This window comes from Chelonia mydas, chromosome 4, assembly GCF_015237465.2.
Source record: "Chelonia mydas isolate rCheMyd1 chromosome 4, rCheMyd1.pri.v2, whole genome shotgun sequence".
Classification (NCBI taxonomy): Eukaryota; Metazoa; Chordata; order Testudines; family Cheloniidae; genus Chelonia; species Chelonia mydas.
The window spans coordinates 2,503,804-2,527,141 of NC_057852.1; the positions used below are offsets into that span (position 1 = coordinate 2,503,804).

Sequence of the window (23,338 nt, forward strand, 5' to 3'; positions counted from 1 at the left end):
CTGTGCGCCCCCCATCGCTGGCAGAGGGGTGACAGGACGGGGAGGGAGAGGGGCTGTGCTTTGGGTCCCAGGCAGGCGAGGTAGGAATGGCTGAAGCTGGTAGATAATGGAGCCTGACTCTCCCCCTACCCCACTGGGGGCAGGGTGGCCACGGGGCACAAAGGGTAACAGCCCTAGAGGCTGTGCCAGAGGGAGGAAGCCTGGCCTGCCCCCTGCCCGAAAAGCCAAGCAGCCTGGGGGTCCTCCCCCAGCCCAAGAACTGACACCGCAGCCAGGAGTAGGGGGGAAGGTGCCTTGTTGAGAAGAGCAGGTGGAGCTGGGGGCAGCAAGCTGTGGGGGGCAGAGTCTCTGGGGGGAAGAGGCTGCTTCTAGGCCTCCTCGGGGTCCAGCTGGTTGAGGGTTTGGACGTCATCCAGGAAGCGCTTGGGGGTCAGGATGTGACTGGAACCTGGGGGAGAGAGAGGTGGTTGGCAGCGGTGGGCACAGTGGGGCAGGTATGTGGCTGGCATCACCATCACCCCCATCCTTGCAGCTGGACCCTGCTCTAGTGCAGGGGGGGAGGGACTGTCTCCTACCCCCCGTGGCCTGGCACCGCACCCCTCGTGCCGCTGTACCCTATAAAGCCAGGCAAGAATCCACGCGCTGACAGTGTTCCTCATCCTTGGGTCTTCGAGGGGTGTGTGCAGGGGGTGAGCCATATCCCTATGGGAGTTACTGGGGGTGTCTGACTGGGCCCCCACACATGGTCCCTGGGCAATGAGAGGCCTGGGGAGCCAGAGGCCAGGAGATCAGGCGGCTAGATACAGGCCATGTGGGGCAAGCACATCTCTTCCCAGGCCCCCGGGTGTGGGAGGACAGAGGGTAGCATGGGAGCCCTGTGGGTGCTGGGCAGGCAGTTCTAGGCTCTCCCCGTCCCAGGGGGTCCCAAGTCTCCCTGACCTGGGCATTCCAGCCGCCCTTCCCCCCAGGACTCGCCCCACTCACCGATCACCACCTCCCACTTGCCCTTGGTGGCCGGGGTCACTTCGTAGGCACAGCGCATCTCAGACATGGACACCCCACCCAGCACGTAAATGATGAGGCGCGGGCCCGTCCGGTACTCGGCCGCTGGCTTGTTCTTGTGCCGATGCCCAAAGCAGGCGCTGGGGGGAGAGAGGGGCAGTGTGGATACCAGGGGCTCGCTGAGGGAATGCCAGATGGAAGGGCAGGGCCTGGAGGAGGCTGGGGGCAGGCCCTGCCCAAGGGAGTGGGACAGGAGTCCCAAAGCAGGCAAGAGGGAGTAGGGGAGGGTGGCACCTGCGCTGGGCTGGGGGTTCTGTCTAAAGCTCGGCCAGTCCCTTTCCTCCATCCTGGGCCCTGGTGTGTGGAGGGACTGCTGGGGCGCGGGGTACATGGTAAGAGGGGTCCAGGGCTCCAGGCTCTTGGACATCCCCTCTCCCGTAGAGGGCAGAGTCCTGGCCACACACTCCCAGGCACAGAGGATCCTACATCCTGGCGTGTGTGTGTCAGGGCTCTGCCACCCACAGCCCAGCCAGGCTCAGCCTTACCTGACAGCAGCCTGGGAGCTGGTGGTAGGGACTGGGTCCGACACAAAGGGCCACAGATTCTTGTCCAGTTTGTCCTCAATGATGTCCTGGCAGGGGGTGGGGGGGGTGGAGGAAGGACAGATCAGCAGGGGCCAAGCAGCAGGAACCTCGGATCTGGTGGCCAAGCCAGGCCCCATTGGGGTGGAGGGGCTGGGACGGCTTCTCACTGAATGATTGACAGTCCCTGGGGGGAGCAGCCTGGGCCCACTTTCCAGGGTGGGGCATGGGGAGCCAGCAAAGAACACGCTGACTCCTCCAGTGATGCCCCCCACATCTCCCCACATCCCCCTCAGCTGCTCAGTGCCCTGCTGTGAACTCTCCACCCATCCACTGTTATGAGGAGGGCGGAGACCTCCTGCAGCCAGATCCAGGGCCCCTCATTTGGGGGGTGGGGGGAGGAGGCAGGGGGCTGCCCTCAGTGCCCCTTTCCTGCTGCGGGCAGATCCAGGCCCTGCCTCTTGCTCCATGAGGTGTGTCCCAGGCACGCAGGGGGCCCAGGATATGATACATCCTAATGCCACATAATAGGGGCTTTTACATTAGTCTGCTGCATTGACTTGTACAGGGAAGCTTAAGGCCTGCCAAGCTGTGGCTGGCGCAGAGAGGGGGCACCCCGATTGGATTAGGCATGGGATTGAGGCTACCGCAACTGCCTGCCCCAAAATCCCACAGGAGGAACCATCACAACGCTGGAACAGGGGCCTGGGAGCCTCCCGCCTGTGATCTGCCAGGGACAGGAGCTCTGGTCGGGGGGTTAATTCTTGGCCTGGAGGAGCCCCAAGCCAGTAGGTTGAAGGCAACTAAGTGTGCCCACCCTCACCCCCTTGAGGAGTGCCCCACAGGACAGGGTGATGATGGAGTGACCATGTCACCTCTCACAAGCTAAGCAGGTTTGGGCCCAGGCAGTGCTTGGATAGGAGACCTCTAAGGAAAAGCTACTGGGTGCTGAGGGGTGCTAGTGAGTCAGCAGAGGGTGCTCTATAACCTAGTGCGGCGCTAGGGGGCGCTGTACTGCAGGGAGCAGGCGGAGGGCTCAGCAGGGGGCGCTCTCCCCTGGCAGTCTGTGCTGCCCCAGTGCGGCGCTAGGGGGCGCTGTTCTGCAGGGAGCGGGCGGAGGGCTCAGCAGGGGGCACTCTCCCCTGGCAGTCTGTGCTGCCCCAGTGCGGCGCTAGGGGGCGCTGTACTGCAGGGAGCAGGCGGAGGGCTCAGCAGGGGGCGCTCTCCCCTGGCAGTCAGTGCTGCCCCAGTGCGGCGCTAGGGGGCGCTGTACTGCAGGGAGCAGGCGGAGGGCTCAGCAGGGGGCGCTCTCCCCTGGCAGTCAGTGCTGCCCCCAGTGTGGCGCTAGGGGGCGCCGTACTGCAGGGAGCAGGCAGGGGGCTCTGCCGGAGACACTGTCCCCTGGCAGTCAGTGCTGGCCCCAGTGCGGCGCTAGGGGGTGCCGTACTGCAGGGAGCAGGCAGGGGGCTCTGCCGGAGACACTGTCCCCTGGCAGTCAGTGCTGGCCCCAGTGCGGCGCTAGGGGGCGCTGTACTGCAGGGATCAGGCAGGGGGCTCTGCAGGAGACACTCTCCCCTGGCAGTCAGTGCTGCCCCAGTGTGGCGCTAGGGGGCGCTGTACTGCAGGGAGCGGGCGGGGGGCTCTGCAGGGGACACTCTCCCCTGGCAGTCAGTGCTGCCCCAGTGCGGTGCTAGGGGGCGCTGTACTGCAGGGAGCGGGCAGGGGGGTCTGCAGGGGGCGTGACCAGTACTGTGCTGCAGGAGTTCATCCTTTAGATGAGCGTCAAACAGCTGCTCCTCACTGGAGGTTGGACCAAGGACCCTGCCAGCCATTCAGATTCCAGTGCCAGTCATGACAGTGTGCTGCCTGGATCCCCTGCACTTCCAGCCCCACACACTGATCACCTCCTGCCCTAGACTCTCGGGCAGCGCTGCTGGGCAGCTGTTAATAGTTGCCTGCCACTCCTTAGGAAGAATTCAGCCCCGGTGAGGGACCGCTGTATAAACCGTCCATGGCCCACCCCAGAGGTGGCAGCATCTCAGCACCAGGTAAGACAACTCCCCTGCACTCGTGTCTAGGATTTAAGACCCCTAAGGACGGCAGCAGGAGAGGACTCTCTGATGAGCCCCTCACTTGGCTAGAGCCCTGCGCAGATACAAAAGTGTGGATGTGCATCAGCCCGCTATCCACAAGCCGCCTTTTCCCTGTATCCGCATCCTCACTGGCAGCAGCTAACGAGGGTGGGGAAGGGGACTTCCAGGGAAGGGGCAGAGTGGAGGGGGTGGGGGCTTGGGGGAAGGGGTGTCTCATCACGTGCCGCTCCTGGGGGGTCACGAGCGACAGTACACAGCAGCAGCAGAGCATGTTGCATCACAGTGGGGTGGAGGGGTGGGGCGCCGGGGCCCCACCCACTCCAATCCCAAATCCTGCTGCCCAGGAGCTGGTGGGGACACTGGTGCTGCTCGAGCTGCTGGACAGGAAGCAGCGCGGCGGAGCGAGTGGGTGCCGGACAGCCCCGACTCTGACCTGTCGCCCAGCCACTGGCTGCGGGCCAGCGGCCCCGAGCGTGCTGCATCCCCTAGGCTGCCTGAGCCAGATGCCACGGGCCAGGTGCTGCTGGGGAGTAGAGCCCTGCACGGCTGTATCTGCAGCCGATCCGCTATCCGCAGAAATGGTGCGCAGATATGCAGGGCTCTACACATGGTTGACCCCAAACCAACCCCTCCCCCTTGGGCCCAGCCTGCCAGTTGCGACCCCACCCCCAAGGCCAGGAAGCAGATGGCCCGGTACCTCCATGATGTCCTTGAGCATGGGGGTCCAGCGGGAGAGCTGGTAGCCGGACTCCAGCCGCACCTTCCTCTCCGGTCGCAGCTGCCCGCTCTGGGGGAGGAAGGGAGAGGGGGTGAGAGGCAGCAGGGAGGAGGTGCGGGGTGGGAACGGGGGCAGACAGGGAGAGCGCGGCCTACCTGAGTCGCGCCAGCCAGGCTGGCAGGGGAGAGGCAGAGAAAAGAACAGAATGGATCACTGAGCGAGGGAGAGAGAGAGAGAGAGAGAGGAGGGGAGAGAGACTGATGGGAGAACAGAGCTGCTTCCCCCCATTCGCCGCATGGCCACCCCAAGCAGTGGTCACCAGCTCCAGCTCCCTGGCGATCTGAGGTCCTGACTCCCAGTATCCTCTGCAGGGGCAGAAGAAGTCACCCCAGATGGGGAGTAACTCGGGGGTCACCCTCATATGGGGAGGGCGTCACCCCACTGTACAGGGACAGAGGCCACCTCTGTGCTGGGAGTAGGTCACTGCCATAGGGGGGCACCTCCAGGATGGCCTGGGCTCCCCTGTGCAGCACAGATCTGCCCCCTGGCATGGGTACAGCTGCTGGCCCCTGGCCCCAGTCCCTTACCCCAGGCCTGAGAGAGATGCCGAGGAACTGCATGTTGTGGATGATGTCTCTCTGCTGCTGGATGTTGGCATGCTGGATCAGCTTGGCGAGGTTCTCCTTGTCCACACCTGCACGGGGACAGACAGGTCAGCGCTAGCACCCCTGGGACGCACCCACAACCCAGGCCCATCAGTCCGTGGCCCCAGGAGTCCTAGTTCCCTGATCAAATCCTGAGATCCTGCTCTTCCCACCCCTCTCAGAGCTGGGGGTAGACCCAGGAGTCCTGGCTCCCAGCCCCCACTAGACCCCACTGCCCTCCCAGAGCTGAGGACAGAACCCAGGAGTCCTGGCTCCCAGCATCATCTGCTCTAACCCACTGGACCCCACACAGTTAGTCATTGAATTTAGGTTCCTGCTGCTCCTCCCTCAACAGGTTCTCTCGGGCGCTGGGGGCAGGGGTCTCTCTAGCTCCCCTGGCAGTGCAATGGGAGCCCCCGTCCCCCTGATCTGTGCTCCCCCTTCTGCGGCCAGTCAGGTGCAATATCAGAGCCGAGGCCTGGCTCTTTAAGGCTGTGAGGCCTTGAGCTGGAGGGAGGGCAACGTGCCCCCCCGCCCCGCCCTCCCAAACCATTTACTGCTGCTTAGTGCAAACGGGGAGGCCTGGCAACTCCACAGCACCCCCTGGCCAGGAAACTGGGAAGCCAGGCAGCCAGAGGAGCCCCATGAGGGCACCCTGGCCTGGGCAATGGGCCCAGGGACAGTGCCTGAGCAGGGTTACAGGAAGAGCCCCGGAGCAGGGTGCTGCCCCACCAAGCCAGCATGGGGCAGGAACCGAAGGGGGAAGAGGGACTGTGCCAAGTGTCAGGGTCAGGGAGGTTCCCTAGGCCCTGGTGAGTTTGGGGAAGGGGCTGGATGCAGCAAGAAGCAGGGAGCTGGTACAGGGATGACACAAGGGGTGGGCAGGGGACTGGTCGCAGGAGGCTCAGAGACAGAACATGGTATCTGAGCAGCCTGCAGGAAGAGAGGGATGTCCCTCCTCCCTGCAGAGAACGAGCCGGGGGGCTGCTCCGGGTGTGTGTCCCCATTTCCCCTCCCTGCAGAGAATGGGCTGGGGGGAGTGTGGAGAGCGGACACTGCTCGGAAGGCAGCAGCGAGGAGCAAAGGCCGCCAGGTCCGACCCCAGGGGGCAGTGTGGAGCGTGGGCACAGCGCACTGGCAGCCTCGCAGGCACCGAGAGGTGGGCAGAGGGGAGACAGGGCCATAGAGCCAGGCTGGACACAGGGCCTGGGAAGCGGCTGGCCGGGAGGCGCCCTACATGGCTGTGGGGCGTGCCAGTCTGAGCAGTGCTATTCCCCCCCAGCCCCACAGGCCTGGGCCCTGCCTCCAGGAATGCCCCCTGCAGCAGCAGGCCCCCCAGTGCTCCCCCTGCAGGCCTGTGGCGTTACCATTCTTCAGGAAGATGTAGATCAAGATGATGCGGATCTTGTCGTAGGCCTGCACGCTGGGGTCCAGCAGGACGGGCACAATGATCTTCATGGGGTCCTTGATCTTCTCCCCGTCCACGTCCGTTCCCATGGCCAGGTCCTGTGGGGGGAGGGGGCGCACACACAAGGCCCAGGTCAGGCCACTCTGCTTCCTCCCGCCCCCGCAGCAGGATGGGAGATGTGAGGGCCCCATGACCCACAGCAAGCCTACTCCGGGCCAGGGCCCCCTCCTCCCTGGGGTCAGCTCCCTCTGGGGTGAGCAACGGGCCCCCAGGGAGTAACCCGAGCCCCATGTCCCCCTTCTGCATCCCCGGTGCTGCATGGGAGGGCTGGCCCTGGCTCCAGCGAACCTGCGGGTCTGAGACCCCTCTCTCCAGGCTGAGACTATGAGCCAGACTCTGCCCCCAAGCCAGGCTCTGCCCACAGACCCACCTGCTCCACGCTGCACAGCTTCTCCACTGTCCCTTTGAAGTGCCGCATGCAGTGCTCGGCCAGGTTCAGGTGCGTGGAGAACTGCGGGGAGAGACCGGGGCACGGGGGGAGTTTACTGCATCGCCGGCTGGTCCAGAGCACCTGAACCCCCCAACCCACAAGGAGGGCCCCTCGGCCAGAGGGGCAGCCCCAATCGGCTGTAGAAGCTGAGTATATAGGGATAGTTTTGCCCAGCACTGATGTGCAGCCACCTCTGGGGTGGAGCGGGGCAGCAGAAGGGGAGGATCAGGACGAGGGAGCAGCTTCCAAAACAGCCCACGGCTTCTCTGTTAGTCACCACGAGGTTGGGGGCTTGGAGACCAGCAGGTGTCGGGGTACCTGTGCCAGTGGCCAGGAGCTTTCTGTTGGCACATGGCCCAGTGGCACCAGGAGTGGCTCCAATGGGCTGGTTTGGAAGCCCACCAAGGCCCTCTCCCGAGAGCTGCAGCAGCAGGGCATGGGCGTTACCCAAGGGCTGCCCTTGGTGGGGCAAACGTGGCAGCTCTGGGCACTGACAGGCAGGCTGCTGCCCATGGTGCCACACAGCACCTGGGGGGAAAATGGTTCTGCCCGACGGGACAGGTCAGCAGCTCTCATCAGGCAGTAAAGCGGAGTGCCCCAGAGTGCCCTGCCCCCCAGGAGAGTCCCTACTGTCCCTCACTAGCCCCACAGAGCACCCTGACCCTCCCATCAGCCCCACTGAATGCCCTGCCCCTCGCCCACTAACAGCCCCAGCCCCGTTACCTTGTTCAGCTCTTTGTGGTACTGGGGCATCTTCTTCAGGATCTGGGACAGGTCCTCGATGTTGGCCTGGAGGGAGGCGGTGGTGAGATCCCAGCCCCTCCCAGCGCACGGAGCCCCCTGCAGGGCAGAGGCCTCGCCTGGGGACAGCCGCAGCAGCCCAGCCCCTTGTGCCAGGGCGGGTCACTCAGGCCACGCGTGGCTGCGGCTTAGGTTAGACCTGCCCTTCCCAGGCCAGCTGGAATGAGACAGGAGCCCCGCATCCTGAGCGCCCCTCAAGGTGTACGGTGGCAGCGTGCCGGGGAGATGCCAGCGTTGGCTCCCTGCAGCTTTCCCTGCGCAGTCCCGATCCTGCTGTCTGACCCCACCCCATGGGCCTCTGCCCTCCCCCACTGTGGGGAGCTCCAGAGCTCTGGCTGGGGGGCAGGGGACTCCATATACACCTCTTAGCCCTTTACAGGCAAATCCTGGGAGCAATGGGACAGCCCCCGCCAACCCCTCCTGGGGCAGCAGGATAGCTTCTCCTCCCCATCAGTGGCAGTGGGATGGGTCCCCCCATCCCGGACTCCCAATCGCTCCCCCCAACTCCCGCCGCACCTTGTCCGTGGTCAGCCTCTTGCTCTCATAGAAGGTGTGCAGCAGCTCCGTCACCTTCCTGCAGCAGGGAGAGGGGTCAGGACGGAGCCAGGCACTGTCTTGGAGGTAGGGGGTGCCATGTCCTATGCTACAGGGGATGGAGCCCCCACCCCACGGGCACCAGGGTTCTCTGCCTCGAGAGCCTCAGACGGGCGGGGGGACCTCCTCTTCCTAAGTTACCCCAAGGCAGAGTTCAGTGCACCTCAGGGGGCTCCTGGCGCCCTGCTGGGGGGGTCTGGGGGCAGTGGCAGGCCCAGCAGGAGGTCGGTGAGGGACTCACTCAAGGGAGCTGTGAGGTGCATGGGGAGACCCTGGGCTTGGGGAAAGACAGTGTCCAGGGGGATCCCCGAGAGGAGATGTGGACAGTGGCTCTGGAAGGGAGCGCTCAGAGGTCATTTGAGGAGAGGGGCTGGGTCCAGGGGGTCTCAGCACTCAGAGGGGAGCATGTCTGAGGGACAAGCCCCAGCACTGGGTGGGAGGGGGTGGGGGAGTCCTGGCACTGAGCAGGAGAGGGGTGTGTTGCGGGGGGTGTCCCTGCACTGGGTGGGAGAGGAGTGTATCCAAGGGGGAGTAGGGTTCCAGCACTGGGTGGGAAGGAAAGGAGAGGGGTGTGACTGAGGGGGCCCCAGGGTGGGGAGGGGTGTATCTGAAGGGGAGGATGGGGGAAGTCCTGGCACTGGAAAAGAGGGGGAGGGGTGTGTCAACGGGGTGGGCTGTCCTGGCACTAGGTGGGAGAGGTGTGTCCGAGGGGGGAGGTCCTGGCAGTGGGCGGGGAGGGGAGGGCTGTGCCAAAGTGGGGGGTAGCGAGTCCCGGCACTAGGCAGGGCACGGAGGGGTGTGTCTGGGGGTGTCCTGGCATTGGGTGGGGCACGGAGTGGTGTGTCCGGGGGCGGATGGGTCCCGGCCCTGGGTGGGGCACTGAGGGGCATGTCCGGTGGATGGGCGGGGCATGGAGGGGTGCGTCAGGGGGCAGGGCTGAGCGCGCTCACTTGGAGACGTCAGCGATGTGCATGTGGCGTAGCTGCACCCAGAGTTCGTCGTCTTCGCCCAGCAGCGCCTCTTTCTCCTGCAAGTCGCTGATGCCCGTCGTCTCGTACCTGCAGGGGGAGACAGGGTCAGGCTGTGGCACCCCTCCCCCCGCTGTGGGGGCTGCGGAGCAGTGCAGGTGCCTGGGTCACCTCCCCCCCAGCCCGCCTGAGGAGGGGTGCGGGGCGCCCCCTGCTGGCAGCCAGGCCCTACTTGTAGGTGTCTTTCTCGATGCTGAGCAGGTCGTAGGCCATGGCCTGGTAGGTGAGCTCGTGCAGCAGTGGGGACACCAGGTCGAAGCTCCGGTCCACGATCAGCAGCTGAGAACGGGCTTTGTCGGGGCCCTGGGGCAAAGGAGAGAGAAACCCGTCACCCCCTGCTCTGGCGGAGGGTTCCTGGCCTGGCTTACATGGCACAATCCAATGGGCCCTGGTGGCCTGAAACTTCACCACCCGCCCTCTCTGTGGCCCAGCCCCAACCCCAGGGGGAAGCCAAGAGACACCCCCCAAGCTAGCTGGGACGTGCCCTGGGGTCCTGCCCTGACTGGCAGGGAGAGCTCCCCACCCTGCAGGGACGGGCTACCTGCCCCTCGTGCAAATAGCAATGCCCCCCTCCCCCAAGCACGTTCTCTGCTCGTGCCTCTCCACCAACGGGAGCATGCCCCTTACAAGGCAGCCCCCCGACTGCCCCCTGCCCCATATGCTGCGTAGGGAGGGGGGGAACTACACCAGAAGGGCCTGGCTAGTCTATCATGAACCAACACCAGGCCCAGAGACTCTTTGATACAAGGTCCCAGAGGGGGACGATGGGACGTTATCCCTATGCCCCACCTTGCATCTGAGCTGGGACCCCATATGAGGCTCTAGCTCCCCACTCCCAGCCTGGGTGGCCCCCCAGCATCCAGTTGGACAGAGACCACTCAAATGGTCAGCATCTCAGACCCACATCATGGGGAGGCTGGCCCAGCCCTCGCTCCCTGCCTGATCAGCATGCACTGCCCTCTTTGCACAGCAGGTGGCGATAGGAGACCAGCCCTGCGCTCTCATGGCAGACGGCTCTGACACTGGCTCCAGCAGCCCCAGTGGAACCCAAGCCCACCCAGGAGCACCTCGGCAAGGGGCTGAGTCTGCTCTTCGCTGGGTAGCACAGACAGTTGGGGGCGGGGGGACATACAGCCCCTGACGCTTCCCCAACTGTCCGACCTCAGTACGTGGCCCGATTTTCAGCCATGCTCGGGAGCAGAACGTCGGATCAGCCACCACCCACCCGCCTGGCAGGTCTCCACAGCCTCTGAGTAAATGGGTTGAGGCTGACGGGGGAGCGCCTCTCTTGGAGGAGTATCTGGCCCCCACCACTGTAGCACTATCATTGCTGCATCCTGCCCCCCCATGCACGTGGGGCTGGGCAGGGCTGTCACCCCATTGCAGAGGGGGATGGAGGCCCAGAGGGGCTGGGTGACTCACCCAAGGTCACACAGGGAGTCTGTGGCAGAGCAGGGACATGAACCCAGAGCTGGCGCCTTCATTCCTCTCCAGCCCTACCCAGCCTGGATGGGTTGCTATGCCCAGCCCCACCCCCGCCCCCACGGGACTCTGCTCACACCTTTGCCAGTTCGGCTCTGCTGGAGGGATCCCCGAGTGCAGATGGGGGCTGGCGTAACCACCGGGTCACCCCACCCTGCCCAGAGCAGAGGGGTGGTTAGTGCACTGGTGGGTGCCACAGCACTGCCTGTCCCAGCTACCCCTCAGGGCTGGCAGCTGGGAAACATCAAGGCAAGAGGGACTAGTGCAGACAAGGCCCCAGGGTGCCGGGACCGCGGGCTGGGTGGCTTTGGAGCCCTGCCTGCTAGAGGCCATGCTACAAGAGACCCTGGGGTTCTTTCTGCGCCAGCTGGCAAGGCAGGGGCACATTGGACTGGCCGGCCGGGATTGTGCTGCATGGAGCCAGCATTGCATTGAGAGCAGGGGCTTGAGTCAGCACTCCCAGCCCTGCAGTGGGCGTGCTGTCTGGATTCTATTGAAGGGGGCTGGGCAGGCAGGACTCCTGGCTCCTATTCCTGCCTCTGCCACCTACTCCTGGCACGCTGCTCCATGCCTCAGTTTCCCCCGTGTAACATGGGGATAGTGCTTACACCCGTGACAGGGAGGCTTGGCAAGAGCCTCAGGAATATCCCTGGGGGCACTCACGGGAGTAACAGCAGCAGGGTGTGCACAGAGCAGGATTTTGCCCTCCTGAGAGCAGCCGTCAGCTCCTGAGAATAGCCCAGATCAGACTGGGGCTGCAGGCTGGAGCCAGCTCTGCTACAGCAAGTAGCTCCGGTGGTTAACAAGCATGCTGTCACTCCTTTCCCTGTGTAGATGGTTTCGGCAGCCAGGTGTGTGCCAGGCTCCCCTCTGGAGGCAGGCCTGTGCTGCCAGCTGTGAGTTACAGAGCGTCTGTGCCATGGCAGCCAGCTATCCCAGAGGGGGGCCCCCCTGCCCGAGACTGGTATCATTATCCCCATTTTACAGATGGGGAAACTGAGGCACAAATAGGGGAGGTGACTTGCCCAAGGTCACCCAGCTGGGAATGGAATCCGGGTCTCCCGTCCCAGTCCAGGGGTCTATCCACTAGGCAACACTGCCTCGGTGGATGGGAAAGTAGAGAGGAATGGTGCGGTCATGGATCCACAGGGTCGGTGCCAGGGCCCCAGCTGTGGAAGTCTCTGGGAGGAAGCCCTTTGCTGTGCCAGACCCCAACAGGTTTCTCTCTTCCTCCAGGACAGGCCACTTGGCCTCCCTACCACCTGAGACTGAACCGCTAGGCTTCACCCCGTGAGCCCTGCCCAGCGAGTCCAGCTGAGACAGATCCTGGTAGAGACCCGTCCACTCCGCAGGGCCCGACGCCCCTCAGCCCGGGTGACAGGGCCACTCACCCAGCGTTGTCAGAACAGTCGGGTTTCTTAGGCACCTGGACCCCAGCCCGGGCAGCCCAGCCCACTGAAGGTTAAAGCAAGAGGCCGTTCTGGTCAGCCCAGAGCCCAGCCGAGCTGCAGAGAAACCTGTTTTCAGCTCCGGGTCTCTCGCTCAGGGCCTGTCTACATGTAAACCACTTCAGCTACTCCGCTTCAGTGACGCCGCCTTTCCCATACCCCCGAGCGACGCAGTTGCACCGACCCAATTGCCTCATGTAGACCAGGCCTCGGCCTGATCTTGGTCAGTTCTCAGGCGAGAGCTCCCAGCTTCCCCCACTTATCCCCCAGCTCAAACCTTCCCAACCCTGTGTTCTCGAGCTGGGGGCCCTGCTCCAATTCCCTGCTGGGAGCATCCAGCCAGGAGCCATTGGAGCCGGCACGGTCTTTCTGGCCCCCAGGCTGATCTGGGTTGGATTCTCTTCATTTCACCAAGACAGGGAGGTGACACCCTCCCATGACTCTTACCTTCCCTGAGAGTCCTTCCTCCCCACCCCCCACCAGAGAAGCCATGAAATATATAGGGGAAACTGAGGCACACATCGAATTAATAAAAGATATTACAGACATTCCCAGTTGGTCACAGGTGCACAGTCTGCCAGCAGCAAAGGCTGGAAGCAAGAGCAGAGGCAACAGGAGGGAGAGATCTGGGCAGGCCTTGGATTTTACATCACTTTGCTTCTCCTACAGGGACAGGAGCCACTGGGTTTCCCGTGTAAGAATCCAGGGCAGGGTGGGTTTGCAGCTCCCCTCTGCTGGGGGTGGGACGGGGATGGCAGGAGCTGGGGGAAGCCACAGGCCAGGGCTGACTTGTGGCTAAGGCTGGGGAGAGCTGGGTTCTATTCCTGCTCTGACAGACTCCCTGCATGCCTCAGTTTCCCATCTGTAACACAGCCCACCCTGCCTCCCCTGGGAGGCTGAATTCATTAGTGAGGTTCCGATACCATGGTGATGGGTGTAGGAGCACACACAGACAGGAGTGTCCAGGTGTGGAAGAGGCTCTATGTGCGAAGCGGTGACCGAACTGCCCTGTTTATAAACAGAGAGATTGTGCTGGGCACACACTTCCCCAGTCGGTGCCTCAGTTTCCCCATCTGTTCAGAGGGGATGAGGACACTGGCCTTTGTAGAGCGCTTTGAGATCTGCCCACAGCCAGTGTTAGAGAAGGGCTGGGGCCATTAGTCCAGCCACAGAGGAAATGCTATTGTTCTGCCAACCCCTCAGGATCTCCAAGGGGGTCTAGACCCCCACCTCTCCCCCGGCCAGGATCTCCGAGCAGGTTCTAAATCACTCCTCCTTCCTTTTACTTCTCATGTGTTCTCCCTCCCCCGCGGCTCTGTCCCATGGTGAGGGCGTGGCCGGCACAGCTTGCTCACCTGTCCCATGCTGGGCTCGTATGCCTTGAACTCCTTGAGTTTGGCCAGCACAGCGTGCGCCAAGTGGAAATTATCTTCATGGTCCCTGCAGCAAAGACAAACCCTGTGGGTCAGAAACAGCTCCTCCCCTGGGGCACACGCACTTCCTGTAGGAGATGACCAGGTACCCTCGCCCTCTGGGCACACTCACTTCCTGTAGAGGATGGCCGGGTACCTCCCCATGGCACAGTCACTTCCTATAGGGGATAGCGGGGTACCCCTTCCCCCGGGCACACTCACTTCCTGAAGCAGATGGCTGGGTACCCCTCCCCTCGGGCACACTCACTTCCTATAGAGGATGGCCGGGTACCCTTCTCCCTCTGGGCACACTCACTTCCTGTAGCGGATGGCTGGATACTCCTCCAGGGTTTCACACAATGTGGCAATCTGCTCTGCCAGCATCTCCATCTGCTTGTTCTTTTCGAAAAAGCGGTAGGGGCTGAACCAGTTGTGGAAGGTCTGTGGCCTGTCCAGGGAGTACACCTGGGGGACGGGGGAGAGCAGGGATCAGACCCTGGTGCCAACTGCTGGCAGCTAGGCCAGCTGTGCCCCATACCGCGCCCCTACGATGCGCTGTTGGACCAGGCCAGCCTGGCGGAGCCGTAGCAAGCCCCTAGTGAGGGAGAGATCCCTTTGCCGGTGCCACTCCTGTTGTGGTAGAGGGATAGTGGCCCAGAGATTCATGCACCAGCCTGGGATGAAGATGCCCCAGGTTCAGGTCCTTACGTGGCTGCAGACTCCCGGGTGCCCTCAGGGGTGTGTCTCTGCCCTGGAGAACTCAATGTTGCGGGAGGGGGCTTGGCCACGCTTCTAGTCTGGCGAAAGCCCCAGCATAGCCACGGGCAAACCCGGCATCAAGGCGCGTCTGCCGCTGTCGCTTATTTCACTGGCCGAAAAGAACGAGCCACTGGGGCAAACGTGCTTGGACACCAATAAAACAGTATCGGCCCACAAAGGGTTTGCTGGCACAACGGGACGGGTGAGCCAGCAAAGCCTCCTGACGGACACTCAGCTTACACCAGCCAAAGCTTCTCTTCGCACAGCTGGCACCGGTACCCCAGATGAAATCAGCTACAGTGGCTAAAGGACTGCCTTGCCAGCATAACGGCATCTACCCAGGGGCTCTGCCAGCACAGCTGCATCAGTTACAGGGGGGATTTTTTCTCTCATGTCCCTGTAACAAACCCATACCAACAAAGCTTTTGTGTGTAGACCAGGCTCATGTCTCTCGGTGCCTCAGTTTCCCCATCAATGCAATGGGGCTGACAACACAGCCCTGCCCCTCAGGGGCGTGAGGGGGGAAATCCACTGATGACACAAGGAGGGGATGGGGCAGTTGGGCAAAGGGCAGGTGTGTGGAGTATTGGGCTGTCTTGAAGGCCTGGTATAAACCATCAGTAAGAGCTGGTAAAGCCAGGGAGGCAGGGCCCTCCTCCCCCATACATCTACCATCCCCACCAGGTGCAAACCAGCGATTCCACGTCTCACAGGGTGTGAGCAGCCGGCTAGTCCCTGCTGCCCTGTGCTGGCGTCAAACCCAGGGCCCTAGAAGGGAAAGGTTCCCCCCGCCAAGCCACATGAAACACTAAGGGTGGAGTGTCGTACGTCACCGTCCACCCCACGGCCCTGCTCCTCCAAAGCCCGGCCACCCCTCACCTGGCTCTCGTAGGGCAGGAAGGCCATGTTGATCTCCTTGAGGGTTTTGATGGCCTTGGTGATCCGTGACTTCCTCAGCTCGTTGAACAGAGGCTCAGGACAGGCTGCAAAGCAAAGGCAGTGGGTGGGAGTGACAGGCACAGGGCTCAGGACCCCTAGCACAGCGCCAGCCCCCACGGACGGGGCCAGGATGGGGCACAGCAGGGGCAGTAGTGCTGCACACCTGTGGGGAACCTGGGCAAGCCAGCAGGGCCACACAGGAGGCAACGATGAGTCCAGCCCCCCCGAACCAGAGTCATGCCGGGTTCTCGCTTTCTGCAGCATCAGCAGCGAGGGGGAGCCACAATCTCTCCTACACAGCCCCTGCCTCACACCCTGCCCTCAGCCCCCCCACAGGGCTGAGTGACTGGAGTGTACAACTCAGGATGATGCACAAAGAGGAACGGGGACTTGGGCTCCCCCTGCCGCTGTAATGGGGAGAAGCAGATCTGACCCTGACACACTGGGTATTCTGGTGGTGTCCCATCTCCTCACCCCAGTTGGGACTGATGGAGCAATGCATGCTGGGAATGGTAGCCAGAGGCCACCTTTCTGGGCGCACCCTGCAGGTGTCTGTGAGCCATGCTGGCTGGAGGCAGGCCCGTGGGGGAGAAGAGGGGGAAGGGATAGGTGGGGTCGTTCGGTCTGGCCTGCTGGGGCTGCATCCCCCTGCAGGAGGGCAGAGCGTAATCAGGGTGCTGCGCACTGGCCTGCCGGCAGAGAGAGACCCCTCCCACCCCCAGGCTCCAGTGTGCCGCTGGCCAGGCTCCCAGCTGGGGGATCCCCCGACCCCCGATACTCACGGTTGAGGAAGAAGACGTGAGCTGCCTTGTAGTTGAAGGTGGGGGTGCCCTGGAAGTCATTGATCAGAGCCTGCACCGACTGCAAAGGGGAAAGAGGAGGGTTGTCAGCACCAGCCGTGGCCCCTCCCTGCTGCCCGAAGGGCCCAGCCCATGCCCAGCCCCTGGGGACTCAGGGCCTAGCATGATGCCATCGGGAGGTGGGCTGGTTTTCACCCCCCTGGCTCTGGGCTCCCTCCCCGCCTGGAGCAGGGCATGTGCCCATGTGCCCGGGACATCCTCAGGGCCCAGCCACATCTCTTGCTGGCACACAAGTGTCCGTGCCCAGCCACAGATGGGGCCTGGCATTGGCCTTGCTGCTGAACTAAGTGGGCTCTGAGCAGTGCCCAGGGAACAGCCGGCCGAGCAGCAATCCCAGGCAGCTGCCATCAGGGCCCGCTCCCTCCCCCGGCGCCAGGCTGGGCACCTGCAGCTTCGCCAAGCCAGCTAGCCAGGCAGGGTGTTTGGAAGCTGTTCGGACTCCTCGACCGGCCATTGTGACAGGTGAGAACCTGGCTGCCCTGTCCCAAGTCCCAGGCCCCAGCTCGCAGTCCTCTCCTACAGCGCTCCCTCTGCGGGCAGCCCCTGTGGGTTCTGGGCTTCACCCTGCTCTGCCAGCGCCCCCTGCCCCTGGTCTCCCTCCACTCGCCTCCCTGCTGCAGATTCAGGAGCCTCCTCCCCCACAGCCCCTGCTCCCTGAGCCTCTGCCTCAGCGACTCTCCTTCGCTTTGAGTCTCAGCTGAGGTCGCCTCTCTCCGCCTGCTGCACCTGCCCATCCAGCCCCCACAGGACTGCACTGCTGAGAGGTCTGGGGGACAGTCTGTGCCTCACGTGGCAAAGAACACGAAGCCCAGCTCCGGGGAAGCAGCCTCTTGGGGAGCCCCTACTGGCCCCATTCCCATCCTGATGTTGTGCTGCGCATCCTCCCAGACAGCACCACCTCCAGGCAGCACTAGGAGCTGCCCCGGGGTCTCCCCTGCTCTCCATCCAGCTGCCCCAGGCCCGAGCTCCTACCTCCTCCACTGGGCTGAGCAGGTAGATGGCCTCCAGGCTGGGGATTGGCTCCCGGCACTTGTTAATATCTTCCACGACTAGGAGAGAGCAGACACTGGGCGCGGGTCAGCGTGTCCTAGCCACCCGCCCCAGCCTCTCTCCACTGGGATGTGGGGAGGGGAAGCCAAGGGGCACAGCGATGTTCGCTGGCAGCAGGCCGGGGCGTTCCACAGGCTACAATGCAGTAGCCGCTTTGATGTGGGGCTGTGGATCTGCGATGCTGCCACAGTACAGAGCAGCGAGGGAACGTCCCTCTGTACTGTGCTGGGGGCACCCCGCTAGAGTGCTGGCTCAGCTCTGTGCCCCTCAACCCCAGGGCTCCTCCACCCTGGAGCAGGGAGCCAGCATTCCCCCTCCCCAGCCAGGACCCTGCCCACAGCATGGGGGAGGAGCAGCAAGGAGTTAACGGGAGTCTGAGAAAAGCGGTGAAGAGGCTCCAGGGGCTGAAAGCGCTGGGCTAAGGGAACTAGACCTGGCTGGGAAGGTACCAACAGCAAGGAGGGCGTCTAGGGGGCTGCAAAGGAGGGAAACTAGATGCAAACGTGAATGTAGACAAGTCAACTCCAAGACTGTGAGGTGTATCCAAGGGGGAGGGGAGCCCTGGCGGGGGGTGCAGACGGGAGGGAGAGGCCACTCACGTGTGATGCCTTCGTCCACGATGTCGGACATCGTGCAGCACGATGAGAGGATGCGCGTGCTGGGGTGGTCCATGATCAGCACCTGGGGTAGCGAGAGATGAGCGCTCCACTTCGGATGAACTAGTCACTGCCCTGAGCCCAGCCGCCCACCATCATCATCCACGGCACAGCCAAGGGAGCAGAGCGACTGCTAACAGCAGAGCTGACGGCTCCCGGCCCAGCCCTTCCACAGCAGAGCAGCAGGGCCGGTACCAAGCCTGCACTTGGCTGAGCTGACCGTGCTAAGGACTGCGTGAGGAGCTACAGGGAGAGCAGCTCTGAGCAGAGTGGCTGGTACGAGATGTAGGAGACAAACCTGGGACACCTGACCATTCAGAATGGTTCCATCCTCCTAGACTGGAGGAGATCAGCCTCTTCGCCCAGGTGACAGGGTGAGTGCAAGAGGCAGGGACAGAACCCAGGAGTCCTAGCTCCCAGTCCCCTGCTCTGATCCACCAGATACCCGCTCCCCAGCCCTCGGACAGAACCAGGATCAGGGCACAGAGAAATGGAATGAGGGGAGTCTCCATGGTTTTTTTTTCACATTACACATTTAATGGAATGTCAGAACTTTAACAAAACTAGAGCTTCAGACAGTAGCTGAAGTCTGAATACAACTTCCATTAATCAGTTTAACAATTTGCCTCTAAGTCTAGGGCTAGCAAATAGCTTTATTAAAAAAAACCCCATAAGCAATTTCAAGCTTTTTTATATAACTGCAAAAACAAAAAATAAATAAATAAAATGAATGCAGTGTACAGAGGAGAAACTGAAAAGTGCTTCATAAGAACCTTAGCTGCTCATATCCAAAGTCTCAAAATCTTGAAATGTGAGGAATGGATGCACTGTGCACAAATTATGCTTTACATTTAGTTCCGTGTTCCCCTAGGAAAGCCCTGTAGGCCATCAGCCCAACATCTCCACCACCTTCCTGCCGTGCTGAATGAACCCATTGCTCTGTGCAGTCCAGCATCCCGCTGCACCAAATCCGGCCACTGAGCAAGCTCTGCTGCACCGGCCTAGCCCACTGCTCCATACCCCCCAGCCCAGTCCATGCCGGGGGCTCAATAACCTGCCTGCCCAATGGTGCATACTGCCCCCATGCTTGGCGCTCTCCTGCTCCTCCTCCCACCCAGGCTGGCTGACTGGGCCCAGTGGTCTGATCCGGTGTGTGTGTGTGGGGGGAGATATGGGGCTAGCTGGACAAGCTGGGTCTGATCCAGCGCAGTGGGAAGGCAGACATACCCAAGCCTAGCTGGGGACGGATGATGAGCTAGACAGCAGGGATCTGATCCAGCCTGGAAAACCTCAGGTTCCTAATGAATCCCAAGAGGCTGGAGGGGGAGGAGCACGATATATGGATACAGCATATCCCCAGGGGGCCCGGCCTGCTTACCTTCCATTCTCTTTCCTTCTTCACGCTACGAAGGACAACGCTGAGGATCTCTGCAAGGGAAAGAGACAGGGATTAGCGGTGGGGCTCGGACGGGACGGCTGTGCCCTGAGCCAGGACCCACTGGCTGGTGGAAGGACCCCTCGGGGAAGTGGCTCAGAGGCTGCTTTCAGACCAGATAGCGTTGTGCTCCTTGCAGAGCCCCCAGTCAGCGATCGTGGTGGGGTGACAGGCTAGATGGGCCATGGGTCTGATCCCCCTTCCTTTCTGTCAGGCTGGATACGAGCGCAGCTGAACTAAGGATCTGGCCCCGTGCAGGAAGAGAACAGATCCTGCCCAGCACCTCTCGAATGGAGGGGATCCAGGGACCCTCTACTGCATGTGGGGGACAGCAACAGAACAAAGACTTCAAATCCTGAGTCCTGCACATAGAACCCCTCCAAGGCATGCCCCGCTCAGGGAACTGCCGGCCTGTCTCCTGGGCACCTTCCACGGCCCAGCTAAGCAATTAGATAGTCAGCTCTTCGGGCCAAGCACCATCTTTGTGTTGTGCCCAGCACAATGGTACCCTGACCCATGACTGGCGCTCCTGGGTGCTACCGTAATACACCTAATGAATAATGTACAACACCTTGCAAAATGGGGCCTTGGTCCATAACTGGGGCTCCTGGGTGCTACCATAATACATCTGTTTGTTTTACCCCTATGAAGCACCTGATTCTGGCTGGCCCCATAGGGCAATAGCCCCGAGACCCTGACCTGTGCTCTCACTCTCACCCTCACTCCCGATAGCGGGCGTGCGTGAGTGCACTGCCCAACACACTATGTTTCTCCCATAACTCAAGCAATGCCTCTCCCTACCCCACCTCTAGCCCATCAGGACTTGGCTGCTCAGTCCAGGGGCTATTCTGCACCAGGACGCACTGGCCTCCCTGCTGCTTTCCTGCAGTTCCTTTACACCTGCAGCATGCGGACGCCCCGTTCACCGGGGCACGTGGGGCTCGAGTGCATGGTAAGGGGCTGGCAGCACAGACTGGATCCAGACATGGCGAAGGCAGACACGAACCTGCTTTCTCCACGCATCTCCGCCCAGGCATTTCGACCCTGAACTGCAGCTACACCCCCCCAACGCCAGCCCTGGACTGCCCCCACCAGCTGTGCCAGTGCCCCTCACTACTGACTGGAGCCCTTGCTATCCCAGCCCTGGGCTCCCACCCATTCCCAGCTCCGCCAATGCCCCTCACTCCTGTCCGCAGCCCCCTGCTATGCCAGCCCTGGTCTGTCCCCCACCGGCTCTGCCTCACTCCTGACCTGCAGCTATTCCAGTCCTGGGATCCCTGCCTCACGGCTCTGCAGATGCCCCTCACTCCTGACCGCAGTCCCCTGCTATCCCCCAGCCCTTTGCTCCCCTCCCCATTCCCAGCTCCGCCAGTGCCCCTCACTCCTGACCCGCAGCTATTCCAGTCCTGGGTTCCCCCCTCACGGCTCTGCAGATGCCCTTCACTCCTGACCCGCAGCACCCTGCTATTCCTGTTCAGAGACCCCTCTTGAACCAGGGCAGTATGGCCCACCCCAAGTATTCAAAAGTCACGTGTCAGGCCCTCCTAATTGTGCAATTTAGTGAGGAAAAGCTAAGAGAAGAGCTAAGGGTTGTTAGCACCACCGGCCATCCTGAGCTGTGGGCCACTTTTCCTCTGTCCCAGTTCTGGGGGAAACCATGGAACACGAGAACTTAATCCACTTTCCAAGGGTCTTTTAAACCCCAGGTCTGTGGTCTGGATTTAGCCACAGGCCCCGTCCACTGCAGCCTGGGCTGGAGATTCAGCAGTGGGTTGTGCTTCTGAAGTAACACAGCTCTTACAGCGGGTCAGGGTGTTGCCAGAAGACAATGACTAACACATAGCAACTAACACCTCAGAGTCCAGCATGCACAAGGCAGCGGAGGCCATGCTCATCAAGTGTAAGGCTTTAACTTGTTCTCTCCTACATTACAGCTGTAGCCTATCCCAGCTCTGTGTTGGGGCCGGGCAAAAGTGTACTGCTTCACTACGGGGGGGGGGTGTGGGGGTGTGGCTATGACATCACTTTTCTCCTCGCGCGCAGCCGTTACCTGTTCTGACAGGCTGTTTATAATGCTAACTTTACTAGTTTTCGGAGGTTGTTGGAAGGAAGAGAGAGGGAGGGGGGGTGCAAGGTGGAAGTTTCGCCGAGGGTGGAAAATATCCTTGCACCGGCCCTGGCGGGAGTCATCCCGATGGAAAGAGACGAGGATGAGGATGACGACGCCCCCGCAAAGTGCAGCTCCTATGGGAGGGGGCAGCCCTTGGGGGTGGGGCAGACACCCTCCTCCCCCTCCTGGTGTGTGACAGGCAGGCGGGGGGGAGCTCTCTGCTCCGACTGACTCCTAATCCTCCCTGAGGGTGTGACACCCCCAGGAGCGCCCCTCCCAGGGCCCCCCAACTGGGCCCTGCCCCCCCAGACCCACACCCAACCAGACCCTGCCCCCGACCGGGCTCAGACCCCCCGGCTCCGCACTCACTCTCGCGCACCACCGCCTTCAGCCCGGATGGGGCCATCTCCGCCTCTTGCCACGTCCCCTCGAGCCCTGTGGGTAGAAGTGGGACTCAGCTGTGTGCGGGGTGGGGCTGGAGTCAGGACTCCTGGGTTCTGCCCCAGCTCTGCTCCTGACCTTGGGCACGCCCTGGCCTCTCCCTGCCGTGCTTTGGGGAGTGTCTGTGATGCTGGGCGACGGCCCCTAGTGACCCTGAAATCAGTCACTGGTGGACGGGCCCGGCCCCCCCTAGTGTCACTGGTGGACGGGCCCGGCCCCCCCAGCGTCACTGGTGGACGGGCCCGGCCCCCCCTTGTGTCACTGGTGGACGGGCCCAGCCCCCTCTAGTGTCACTGGTGGATGGGCCCGCCCCCCCCAGTGTCACTGGTGGATGGGCCCGGCCCCCCCCCCCGTGTCACTGGTGGATGGGCCCAGCCCCCCCTTGTGTCACTGATGGACGGGCCCGGCCCCCCCCAGTGTCACTGATGGACGAGCCCGGCCCCCCCCGTGTCACTGGTGGATGGGCCCAGCCCCCCCTAGTGTCACTGGTGGACGGGCCCAGCCCCCCCCTTGTGTCACTGATGGACGGGCCCAGCCCCCCCCCGTGACTGATTTCAGTGTAAAGCAACTGGGGTGCTGGCGGGTCGATGTCTGCAAGGCTGAAGATGGCCGAACGCTGCAGCCCCCCACTTCTGGCGCTGCGGGGGCTGGGCCTGGGCACCAATGGGCAGGCGCCCGGTGACAGGGCCACGCAGGTCCCCACTGAACCCCCACCTGGTCACGTGGGGCACAGAGGGAGGTGGGGGCCTCGGGCAGGGCTAAGGCGAGGACTGGGTTGGGGTAGTGGGGCCTCAGCCCGCTCCAGTCAGGGCCCCCCACTGAGCTGCAAGTCCCCCCTCCAACCAGTGTCCCCCCCTCAGCAGTGTCCCTCGCCCCCCGCCCCGGTCAGGCCTCTCGCCCACCTCCAACCAGCCCCCCCGTCAGCCAGGCCCCTCGCCCCCCCCCAGCTCCCCCAGCCAGGCACCTCGCCCCCCCCACCCAGCCCCCCCAGCCAGGCCCCTCGCCCCCCCTCCACCCAGCCCCCCGTCAGCCAGGCCCCGTGTGGTACCAGGAACAGGAGCAGGTCAAATGGAGCGAGCGGCCGCTGCCCGTCTCGCCCCGTCGGGAATGGCGTCCTTCAGCGCTGCCTGGGGCGGGGAGGCCGGAGGGAACGGACTGTACCACTGCTCAGCCTGTCCCGCCCTTCCTGCCCGGAGCGGCGGGAAAACATGGTACAGCCCCAGCCGGGGTGGGAACAGTCTGAGGTAAAATTGTCCTGGGAGCTGCCAATGGCGGGAAAAACCGGTTGGATCCAGTTATGACTGGGCCATGATCACCTTAAACAACAAGATGGCGGTCACAAGATGGCCGTTCAGACGCCATCTTGGATTGCTGCTCTGTCTTCACA

The 23,338-nt window shown here is 62.7% G+C and overlaps 1 protein-coding gene across 1 annotated transcript; it reads right to left on the bottom strand.

Annotated features, from left to right (window-relative positions):
- Nucleotides 1-165: 165 nt before the first annotated feature.
- On the bottom strand, nt 166-21,916 carry LOC119566035 (syntaxin-binding protein 2-like). Its single transcript, XM_043545248.1, has 19 exons — nt 21,880-21,916; nt 19,344-19,411; nt 17,909-17,990; nt 17,232-17,308; nt 16,182-16,260; nt 15,340-15,443; nt 14,018-14,166; nt 13,645-13,729; nt 9,532-9,662; nt 9,282-9,389; nt 8,254-8,311; nt 7,660-7,725; nt 6,877-6,957; nt 6,406-6,544; nt 4,982-5,088; nt 4,374-4,463; nt 1,548-1,633; nt 985-1,142; nt 166-448 (listed from the first exon to the last, which is right to left on the bottom strand). The coding sequence occupies exons 1-19, from the start codon at nt 21,914-21,916 to the stop codon at nt 369-371; spliced, it is 1,785 nt and encodes a 594-aa protein (XP_043401183.1). The 3' UTR covers nt 166-368.
- Nucleotides 21,917-23,338: the final 1,422 nt, after the last annotated feature.